Source organism: Delphinapterus leucas, chromosome 16 (genome assembly GCF_059928025.1).
Source record: "Delphinapterus leucas isolate spDelLeu-1000000601 "Yukka" chromosome 16, BTC_Dleu_Yukka2, whole genome shotgun sequence".
NCBI lineage: Eukaryota > Metazoa > Chordata > Mammalia > Artiodactyla > Monodontidae > Delphinapterus > Delphinapterus leucas.
The window spans coordinates 23468165-23480165 of NC_143144.1; the positions used below are offsets into that span (position 1 = coordinate 23468165).

Genomic DNA, 12001 nt, shown 5'->3' on the forward strand with positions numbered 1-12001 from the left:
AAAAGTTGAAAATAAATTTCTTAGTCATGATCCTCTATTTTGGGCTATTGATTCTCTCAACCATCAAACTCACCAAACTGATACTTTTCTTTCTATTTAACATCTGCTGAATATCTACAGCCTGCCTGTTGTACAAAGTGAGGTATATTTGTATTATTACTGTTAGGTTGGTAAATGCCGAAAATGTCACATCGTTATCACTGGCTGCTGAAAAATCTTATGAGTCACCAGACTTTCTGGCAGTCAGCTGAGAGAAGGATTTACACCCAGTATGTCTACAGCAGGGAATCTATCCACTCTACTTTCACAAACATTAACATGGCATTAGTATGTAAGATTAGGTAACCAGGAAATGTAGAGAAGGGCAGCTGCAACCAGTACTTTAACTCCCCTATCTTTGAAAGATCTCCTTGATACATGCAGAACTTAACTTGAAAACTATGTATACTTAAATTTTAGTCAGAGGAGAAATTTAACAATTTAGCAATTGAATCCTGGCCTCATTCCATTTGGTATAATAAACCATACTATCCTTTCAAGTAAGGTCAGCTATTCTAGGCCCTGAGATCTCGGACTTCAGGAGACTTGAGTTTGTAAAAGGATAATAGGAAAAGTTCCAGGCTCCCGGTTTTAATTATTTTGCCTCTGAAGACATGTCTGGTCCTTAGGGTGGCTTTTTAAGTAATTATAAATATAATAAAAATAATCAAAAGCTTTTTCTCAATCCTAAATTATACATAATTTCTTACTTAAATATTGTATATGTACAAGTGGAGGAGCATATTATACTGTCATTTGTAATATGTTTAAAAATTGTTTTCTAAGTGTTGTATAGGGGATGGGTTACTAGTTGTAGAGATGGCAATCGATCCTTGCCTTATCCTACTCCTTGTACCATTATCCTCTAAAGATGTACAGAACAGGGACTCCCCTTGTGGTCCAGTGGTTAAGACTCCACGCTCCCAATGCAGTGGGCACAGGGTCCATCCCTGATCAGGGAACTAAGATTGTGCATGCTGCATGGTGCAGCCAAAAAAAAAAAAAGATGTACAGAACAGTGTATATTCTCCTTGATTATTTTTCATTTCAGGTTTACTGGTTCAAAGATGGGAAGCAGATTTCAAAAAGAAATGAGCACTTCAAAATGAGGCGAGAAGGAGACGGGACATGTTCTCTGTATATTGACTCCACCACCGGCGATGACGACGGCAACTACACCATCATGGCGGCCAACCCCCAGGTAGAGACGCAGGGTTCCACGCTGTACTGCACTCTGAGGAAGGAGCGGTTCATGTCATTGTGAATAAACCTTTACAAGTGCAAGTTACTAAGGATTTCTGAGGAAAATGAATAAGGAGCATAGAGACTGTGTAACTAGAGCACAGTATCACAACAACTTACAAGACCACTTAGCCACTGATGGGTCACGCCACCCTTCAGCCTTTGTCAAAGGACATTAGTAGTATCTATTCACTAAGTATATGCCCCAGACCTATTGGAGTAAATCTTGTTTTGATCAACTCATTGACTCTTGAAGAGTCAACAAATTTTTCTATCAAAGAATGATTTGCGAGCTTCCCTGGTGGCGCAGTGGTTGAGGGTCCGCCTGCTGATGGCAGGGGATGCGGGTTTGTGCCCCGGTCCGGCAGGATCCCACATGCCGCGGAGAGGCTGGGCCCGTGAGCCATGGCCGCTGAGCCTGCGCATCTGGAGCCTGTGCTCTGCAACAGGAGAAGCCACAACAGTGAGAGGCCCGCATACCGGAAAAAAAAAAAAAAGATTTGCCATTTTTTGTTCTTTAGAGAATAAGCAAATTACTTGTGAATATCCCTCACTCATAAAAAAAAAATTTTTTTTGGTAAAAGTTGGAAAGCCATAATCTTTCACTTTCCTTTTTTGAAGAGACCAAGACTTAAAATTCCCCTTAAAGATATGGCAGAATAAATATCTTCAACTACTATTAGAATAGGAGGTATAGAACTATAATTTCCACTCACCCACTCCTCCTATTAAAATGTTAGTTTTGAAGATAACTTCTATTGAGGAAAGTATAAAAATACTTGACCATGATCTCTGCATGTGCCTACAAATAATGCTAAGTGCACAAGAATTCAAATTTTTTTACATTTATGTCTGTTCATTTCTCAGCTTAAAAATGAAAGTCACAATATTCTTAAAAATCGTTTCCCCTGGAATATTAACAGTGATTTAAGGAGTTATATTGTTTTCATCCCCCCTCCAAAAAAAACTCATAATAGTTAGCCAAAAAGTTCATAATGTTCTGGTCCATAAGAATGTATATGTACTGAAAAAATGTAAAATTGTTTTTATTTATTTTAATCTCCTTCATTTTCTGTTTCTCAGGGGAGAATCAGCTGTTCTGGCCACTTGATGGTACAAGGTTTGCCCATTCGAAGTCGACTAACAGCTGCTGGTCAGCCTCACAGGTAAAGACAGTAAGAATCTCCCTTCTCTAGCCCCTCCCAAGCAGCCACCTACCACAATGATCACTGAAGTATCTGGTCTACAAATTGTCAACTAAAGTGTAGTCCTCCACCTGCAGCACCAGCATCACTTGGGAGCTTGTTGCAAATGCAGAATCCCAAGCCCCACCCAGACATACTGATCAGAATCTACATTTTAATAAGATCCCCAGGTAATTCATAAGTGCATTAAATTTGAGAAGCATTGGTCCACGGCACACTTTTAATGGTTCAAAAATTGCAACCATCAGTAGCACCTGTGCACATAATATATAAATCAGACTCTCTGAATTAAATTACCTTGTCTTTAAAAAACAGAAACTGTTAATGAGTATATGTATACTGATAAAAGACTTCTGTTGTTGTTATTGTCTCCAATATAACAGCTGTCTCCAACACAGCAACTGACTTTCCTACTCTCCAATTTTACTAATCACTAAGAAGAAAGAGCCTGGCTTTCTCTCGAGTCTTACGGTGCCACAAAGTCTTAGCAAAGCATTTCATAGTTGCTGACGTGGATGAATTACATTAGACTTACCAAAGGGACAAAAACAGTGACCCATGTTTCAGATACAGTATTTTACCACTGTTGCAACTCTACCTTCTTGTTCAGTTTTTTTTTTTTTCCTTCTTCAAGAACAGCTGTTACTGTGGTCAGTCTTAACCAGTTTAAGTTCATGATCATCTTTAATGGTCTGACATAATTTATTAGCCAGGTTAAATTTTATTACTCAGAGACAGAGGGATTGCAGCTGCCTTGTTCTGGGTGATAAACAGGACTTCTCTTTTGGCTCTTATTTGAGGTTCAGATTGAATACTGATTTCTTTATTCTGAAACTTCTGAACAACTGGTCAAACCCAAGGCAAGGGGAGCTGAGTCACTGAACCCAGAATGACTTCAGAGGAAAAGAAGCTAAAGCCTGTTTATTTAATTACAGATCTCACAAGATAACCCTACAGTGGGTGAGATAGCTAGTACTTTGCTTTTTACATCAGCTCCACACTATTATTTATTATCCCTTCATGGTCCAGCCACCCCCACCCCCCAAAAAAATCTTTCTCCAGGCCCGAGAGCCATGCCTAAATGTCTATACTGTCATAAGTTTTGAAGTGGTTTCTATGCGTAATGCCTGAACATGCTTGCTGTTTTAGAGTAAGGTCCCGAGCGCAAGAAAGAGACAAAGAGCCCCTACAGGAACGATTTTTCCGACCACATTTCCTGCAGGCTCCTGGGGATATGGTAGCTCACGAGGGGCGCCTCTGTCGCCTGGACTGTAAGGTAGACTCTAGTACACCATTCTTGGTTCCAAATCTGTTCATATTTTGTACTTGTTTGTTTGTATGCACCTATTTTTGTTTGTATTTGTTTTATGGTTGTTGTTTTTTCGGGGAAAGGGGACTGAGGAACAGAGACAGAGAGAGAAAGAGAGAGAGAGAGAGAGAGAGCGCACTTTTTCCCCCACAAGTTTCTTTTGGAGCATTTAATACCAGACAAAAGTATTTCATAAAATCTTTAAGTGTTTATATCTTAATAAAAGTTACACTGATACTGTACCAAGTTAACTCTACGCTTGTAAAGACAACCAAAGAGGTGATGTAATTCAGACATTTTCCATATGGTACCTGGAAAGTCTTTATTACTATAAAGGCATAAGGATGATTTCTGCAACCTTGAAGTGAACTGCTGGGAGGTACAGCCTTTGAAAAAACTAGTCATGAAAAGATGGCTCCAAGGCAGTTTATGAAAACAGAAGCTGGTTTCTCATACTACTCAACATCCATCACCTTTAGCTAGTCTACATTCTAACTCTTCCACCAGAAACTAGGTTCAGTTGAACAGTATGAATATTTCTCAGTATGAACAGTAACTTAAGTCACCCCTTCTGTCCGAACGACGTAGAATGCTATGGAGATTTGGACATGAATTAGTAAAGGCTTAAGGTTACGCGTTTATAGAATCCACTTCTCTAGGTGGTTCTTGCTCTCTCATTAGTTACCTAAATAATATTTGGGATTAACTTCTTCCACCCTAAAGCCTAAAAGTAACCCATGACTGGGTCCCACCCCCAAAGGTTCTGATTTAATATAGTAGGTGGGCATCAGGATTGTCAAATACTCCTCATGTGATTATGACACACAGTCAGCTTTGAGAACACTGGTTTAATGTCTGTGCCTTTCTTGGCTACCTGTTGCTTATTAGGTGTGTAAGCAATATCTCTGAAACTGATCCCACAGGCCTATTTCATCTATTTAGCTTTTTAATTCTTACTCATTCTAATCTAGAATATAATCATGACCCGAATTGGGGTCCAAATACTATACGGTTTAAATGCATGAGGCCACCCATATAGACCCCTCTTGTCCCTATGCTCCTGAGGAGAGGTTTCTCAGCACTGACGCTCCGTTGCTTTCGATGTGGTGCCAGACAAGGATGAAGAATTCAGCCACCAAATAAATCTGTCTGTCATCGATCTGTCATTTGCCTCGTCTGTCCTGTTGCTTATTAGGTGAGTGGCTTGCCGCCTCCGGAGCTGACGTGGCTGCTCAACGGCCAGCCTGTGCTCCCTGACACCTCCCACAAGATGCTGATCAGGGAGACTGGAGTCCACTCTTTGCTCATTGACCCGCTCACTCAGCGTGACGCAGGGACCTACACCTGTGTTGCTACCAACAAAACCGGGCAGAATTCCTTTAGTCTGGACCTCACTGTAGTAGGTAAGGTTTGCTGCTGGGACCCCTAAACGTAACTCCCTCCAAGGTGATTACGGAAACATGCAGAGCCTCTAATGTAATCCCTTACTCCTTTGTCCCATGGAGTCTCATCTTAGTTTCTCCTTCACTGTAATGAGGGCCATGTTTCCTACGTTGCTTTCGAAAACATATCAGTAAGCTAAAAACATAATATGGTACTTTGTGTATATCATGCTTGCAATAAATGGTAGTCATTGTAATTACTAATTGACTATCACTAAATTCAGGTCACTTGCCCTATAGCCCATCACTCCTGGAACACTCCAGGGTCTCCCCCCACCCCAAGCTTCCATGCCTTAGCAACCGTGGTCCCTCTACGTGGAATGCCCTTCTTTGCCTAGCAACCTCCTACTCATTCTCTAAGACTTAATTCAAATGTCACCACAAAGGCACAGTGGATCCACCAGGTTACATCCTCCTCTGTTTTCATAGCACTTAGTAAAGGAGAGACTCTTACAGCACTCATGGCTTCGGTGTAACTATTTCCCCTTTTGCCTCCCTGAAGACACCATGAGCCTCTGAGGTCAGAGATTCTGACCTTCTTCTGTGTATCTCTGACGTCTGAATCAGTGCCTGGAATGTGGAAGGCACTTGAATCTGTAACTACACAACCAAACCCTTACCTTATAAGATGATGTGAACAAAACACTGTCATGTCCACAGATAAGGACAACAAGTCACTGTCACCTGGGAGGTGTCAGCCCCTCGGGGCAGTAGTCCAGCCAGAATTAGATTTCAGAATGTATGAAATCTTGTGCTGGGCTTTCTCCCACTGTCTCCCTCGTATGGCCCCTGAAGGAAATCAGGGTAGCTTCAGAATGCTAATCCTCTCTCTCAGCTAGTAGCTGTCTCCTCAGTATATTTTTTTCTTTTTCTCATTGTTAATTCCATCTCACCAACAGAGTAGGAAAAGCTCATTCTGCGAGGATACGGTGATTGCGGCTTTTACTCTTTTCCCACTATTTTGCTATTGACTAGGGAACCCTGAGATACGAGGTAGCTTTGCCTTAATTGGTTCTGTGGCGGGGAAAAAGCCTCCTTAGGAAGCATAATTTGTGTGTGTGATTTTTTTTAAATAGTATACTTCTTTCAACTTTTCTGTAGCTATAAAATTTTTCAAGATAAAAAGTTGAGGGAAAATTAATATATCTTCTACAAAATAAACTCCTCTAAAAAAGAAAAAAGAGATATATTTAGTACATATAATATACTGTTTCTCAAAATTTACTGCTGAGCAATAAAAGAAACTCCCTCAATTCCACACCTACCATATGCATCCCATGTGTGTGACCCAAATCCTTAAGTGTAGTCCCTCATAAGATAGGCAGAGACAGTTTCCTCATTTCTTTTTTATCAAGCTTCATTTCTGGAGCTTTTATCAAGGCAGTGATCTTCACTAAGAGGCTTGAGAAGTGTTCTAAAGAAGAGGTAAAGGTGGGTGGGTGCTCACTCTGCTAGATTCCAGAACTGTAATTTGTTTGAGGCATGGACCCCAAGGCACTTACTCTTCAAACTAGCACTGCCCTTCTCTCATTCAGCCAAAGAAGTGAAGAAAGCACCTGTAATCCTGGAGAAACTGCAGAACAGCGGTGTTCCTGAAGGCCACCCAGTGAGACTGGAGTGCCGGGTGATAGGCATGCCTCCACCTGTGTTCTACTGGAAGAAAGACAATGAGACCATCCCCTTCACCAGAGAGAGGATCAGGTACAGGCTCCACCCTCGGTCAAGTCCACTGAGGCTTGTCAGGCCGCCCAAATAAGTCTGTAGCCTTTTGAATCTGGTTTCTTTCACTTGGCATAACGTATTTGTTTCACACGTTACTGTGCTTATCAAGAATTTATTCCTTTCTGTTGCTGAGGGGTAGCGCATTGTACAGATGTCCCACAGTTTTAAAACCTTAATTTTTAAGCTTAAAAAGGTATGAGGAATTTATAAAGATCGTGCCTATTTTTTGTCATGTGTCTTCAGACATACTAGCACACAGAAAACCTTTTGACAGTAAAAAGCTAAAATAAAATAAAGCAAAATAAAATATTAAAGTAATACTCCTTCTCCATCCATCACTACATGGCTGTTTTTTAAGTAACTTTAAGGATCCAGTTTCTTAAAGTGGGTGCTTTCCTTAATTTCCCCTAACCATCCTTCATTCTTTGCCATTTTGGTTTTATGCTACAAAGACAGCTTATGTACAGAAATTTCTACTGAGAATTATTTCTTCACAGTAAACTGAATTTGTCCTAGAAAATGTTGGGTTTTACAGAATTTGGGCATCTAAAAAAGTCTATGTACATATAGGTCAGGGTTTTTCTCTGGTAAAATATAAGCAAGAACAGAAAATATTCTTGAGTTAACACTTCAGTGTAAATTAATGAAAAGTGTCAAACACAGCCTGAAATTCTGATGTAATTATCTAGGATTGCAATATGCAGTCAAGGTTAGTTAAGAACTACTGACATAGAGAAAACAGAAGGAAGAAACATGCTGATTTGCTCCTGAAATGTATTAAGCTAAATGCTGCACATGCCCAGTTGGATATATTAAGAAATACCCCCTCCACCCTAAAGACTGCATACAAAAACTATTAGAACTGATAAACAAATTCAGCAAGGTAGCAGGATACAAGATTAACATACAGAAATCTGTTGCATTTCTTTACACTAACAATGAAATATCAGAAAGAGAAAGTAAAGAAAAACTTTACTTTAAAAGTAAAGAAAAAGAAAGTAAAAAAAAATCCATTTTAAAATTGTATCAAAAAAAATAAAGTACTTAGGAATAAACCTGACCAAGGAAGTGAAAGACTTATACACTGAGAACTATAAACATTGATAAAGGAAACTGAAGATGCTACAAAGAAACGGAAAGATGTCCCATGCTCTTGGATATCCCAGCGTGGTATTGGCACAAAAACAGCCATATGGATCAATGGAACAGAATACAGAGCCCATAAATAAACCTACACACCTAGAGCCAATTAATCTTCGACAAAGGAGGCAAGAATATACAATGGAGAAAAGACAGTCTCTTTAGTAAGTGGTGTTGGGAAAGCTGGACAGCCGCATGTAAATCAATGAAGTTAGAACACTCGCTCACACCATACACAAAAATAAACTCAAAATGGATTAAAGACTTAAATATAAGACATGACACCATAAAATTCCTAGAAGAGAACATAGGCAAAACATTCACTGATATAAATCATACCAATGTTTTCTTAGGTCAGTCTCCCAAGGCAACACTGTAGAAATAAAAGCAAAAATAAACAAATGGGACCTAATGAAACTTATAAGCTTTTGCAGAGCACAGGAAACCATAAACAAAATGAAATGAAAACATACAGAACGAGAGTAGATATTTGCAAACAATGTGACCAACAAGGGCTTAATTTCCAAAATATACAAACAGCTCATACAGCTCAATGTCAAAAAACAAACAACCCAATCAAAAACTGGGCAGAAGACCTAAATAAACATTTCTCCAAAGAACACAGCCAGATGCCAACAGGCACATGAAAAGATGCTCAACACTGCTAATTATTAAAGAAATTCAAATCAAAACTACAATGAGGTATATCACCTCACACCAGTCAGAATGGCCATCATCAAAAAGTCTAAAAATAATAAATGATGGAGAGGGTGTAGAGAAAAGGGAACCCTCCTACACTGTTGGTGAGAATGTAAATTGGTGCAGCCACTATGGAGAACAGTATGGAGGTTCCTTTAAAAACTAAAAATAGAGTTACCATATGATCCAGCAATCCCACTCCTGGGCATATATCCAGAAAAGACAAAAACTCTAATTCAAAAAGATACATGCACCCCAATGTCCACAGCGGCACTATTTACAATAGCCAAAACATGGAAGCAATTTGAGTGTCCATCAACAGATGAATGGATAAAGAAGTTGTGGTATATATATATATATACACACATACATACACACACACATACATACATACACACAATGGAATATTACTCACCCATAAAAAAGAATGAAATAATGCCATTCACAGCAACATGGATGGACCTAGAGATTATCATACTAAGTGAAGTAAGTCAGACAGAGAAAGACAAATATATGATATCACTTATATGTGGAATCTAAAAAAATGATACAAATGAACTTATTTACAAAACAGAAATAGACCCACAGACATAGAAAACAAACTTAATGTTACCAAAGGGGAAAGGGTGGGGGGAGGGATAGATTAGGAGTTTAGGATTAACAGATACACACTACTATATATAAAATAGATAAACAACAAGGCCCTACTGTATAGCACAGGGAACTATATTCAGTATCTTGTAATAAATCTATAATGGAGAAGAATCTGAAAAAGTTATATGTATAACTGAATCACTTTGCTGTACACCAGAAACTAACACAGCATTGTAAATCAATGATACTTCAATTAGAAAGAAAGAAAGAAAGAAAGGGAGGGAGGGAGGGAGGAAGGAAGGAAGGAAGGAAGGAAGGAAGGAAGGAAGGAAGGAAGGAAGGAAGGAAGAAAGAAAGAAAGAAAGAAAGAAAGAAAAGAAAAGACCCCACCCACGCTAACAGTCCATCCATCCCTGGACTCTCGTTTTGGTCTACTTTCCCGTAGCTTTTTAACAAAGTTCTTATTGCAATGTCCAGCCTGGTTCGGAAAAGAGATATTCTCTGTACTTTGGTTGTGACAAGTGGGAGTCCTCCTGGGAGGAGAGTGGAGAGGGCAAGAACAGGTCTCAGCCATGGCTACCGACCCTCTTCTTTCCACCTTCAAGTTTGCCCCTGATGCTTGCTTCCAGCTGAATCCCCTTCCCTCCTGCTAGGGTCAGGGAGGCGAGGAGAAGCACTGCACTGCCTGACTTGCCCGAGTTTCCCGGAGCCCTAAACTCGACAAGGCCGCTTCTGCCCCCAGATACAATACGGATACATTCTTTCTTTTCTCCAGCATGCACCAGGACACAACTGGGTATGTCTGCCTCCTCATTCAGCCAGCCAAGAAATCAGACGCTGGATGGTACACATTGTCAGCCAAGAATGAAGCCGGCATCGTGTCATGCACTGCCAGGTTGGATATATATGGTAAGTATAATGGCATCGGTTGATCTGTGTGGACAGGCAGCTTAAAAATCTTTTTTGGGGGAATTCTCTGGTTGTCCAGTGGTTAGAACTTGGCGCTTTCACTGACTAGGCCCCGGTTCAGTCCCTGGTCAGGGAACTGAGATCCCGCAAGCTGCACGGCGTGGCCAAAAACATCTTTTTTCTTTTAGGATAGGTGTAGTATGTTTTCATAAATGAATTGGTTAGATATTTTAGTGCTTAAGAGATGGATTTTTTTAAGTCATTTTATCCTAGTCACCTCAGGCTTTTGTACACTCTTTCATTTCACTAGAAGGTTAATCTTCTTCCAAAAGAGGTTAATTTTTCTGTACTTCTAATACTAGGAATTACAACTACTTCAGAGTGTACCTGTGCTTGTACTTCTAATCACCCAGCATCTTCATGCCATCTCCTTGCTGCCATGGGTCACCCACTGGAACTCCCTCCCCACTGCCTGTTATTCCCCAGTCACACCACCACCCAGCAGAATTTTCCAGACCCTATTCATTTGTTAATTAATTCCACAAATATTTATTACTCCAATTTCACAATCAGACTAATAATAGAGAGCTGTCCTAATGATACTGATATCAGATGACGTTTGTACAGTGACTTGTAATTTATGAAATGGTACCCTAAGATCCTCCTAAACCCATGAGATTATAATAATTGTTGTTACCCTCATTTAAATGCAGAAGAAATGCAGAGACTCAGAGAGATTAAGTGACTACAGCTGGAATGCAAATCCAGGTTTTATATCGTTCCTGAGCCATGTTTCTAATTTTCAAAAACATTTAACAAATTAATCTTCATTAATGTATTTGTGTACTTTACTCCTCTCCTCTATAATTTTGACATTAACTGGTATTTTTGAAGACATATTCCTTAACCCAAAAGAGTAAACCTTTTTTTTCCCCCTCTTTTAAAAGAACTAATTTGTTGGCTTAATAAGTTTCTTATTCATTTCTGGTTTAACATGATTAACCAGAATAACAAAAAAGAAACAGTAACTCTGCCTAGAACCTGAGGTCCCCGCTATTTATAGGTGCACCCGCCCCCCCCTTTTTCATTTTTTTGGCCGTGCCGCGCGCCATGCAGGATCTTAATTCCCCCACCAGGGATCTCGAACCCGTGCCCCCCTGCAGTGGAAGCGCGGGGTCTTAACCGCTGGACCGCCAGGTACCTCCTTTCTTTGGTACCATACAGGAGGGGTCTTGGCCTGCCATTTTCCCTAAGTCTAATATTTAGAGAAAATACATAGCTTTCTGGTTATCTTCCTTAATTCGTGGACTTGAAAAGAAATTCAGCCGTGAGGGACGCTGGCTCGAATGTACTTTCCCCTGGGAGGATCCGAGGAGAGACACGCCAGTGATATGTTTCTTAATCCAGGCTAATGCCTTACCATTTCACCCACTTCATCATGTCAGAAGGAAACAGGTCTCCAACTAAGAAACTCATACCAATAAGCCCTGAAACTGATGACTCTTGTCGCAGTCCTGCTCATCCGCGGCGGAGTCCCCAGTTCAGTTAGTCCTGGCTCACCTCTCCCTGGCTCCCGTCCTGATTCCACAGCACTAACAACGCGAAGCGCTGAATCCTCAGCTGGGACCGGGGAGTGGGGCAAAGCATGGAGGATTGGGGGTGAAATCAATCCCGTACGGCCCCCCGCAATCACTTCCTAC

At 40.4% G+C, this 12001-nt stretch overlaps 1 protein-coding gene and 1 long non-coding RNA gene across 2 annotated transcripts in view; one reads left to right on the top strand and one right to left on the bottom strand.

The window, feature by feature from the left end:
- The window catches only part of LOC149747233 (uncharacterized), a 100483-nt gene that overhangs the window by 79555 nt on the left and 8927 nt on the right, over positions 1-12001 (bottom strand). The gene's annotated exons all lie outside the window — the stretch shown is intronic.
- The window catches only part of MYPN (myopalladin), a 67728-nt gene that overhangs the window by 53663 nt on the left and 2064 nt on the right, over positions 1-12001 (top strand). Inside the window, exons 13-18 of the mRNA XM_089897575.1 lie at positions 1091-1240; positions 2365-2447; positions 3636-3762; positions 4991-5198; positions 6773-6938; positions 10168-10301. Of these exons, the coding sequence (XP_089753701.1) occupies positions 1091-1240; positions 2365-2447; positions 3636-3762; positions 4991-5198; positions 6773-6938; positions 10168-10301 (868 nt within the window). The remainder of the gene's footprint in view (positions 1-1090; positions 1241-2364; positions 2448-3635; positions 3763-4990; positions 5199-6772; positions 6939-10167; positions 10302-12001) is intronic.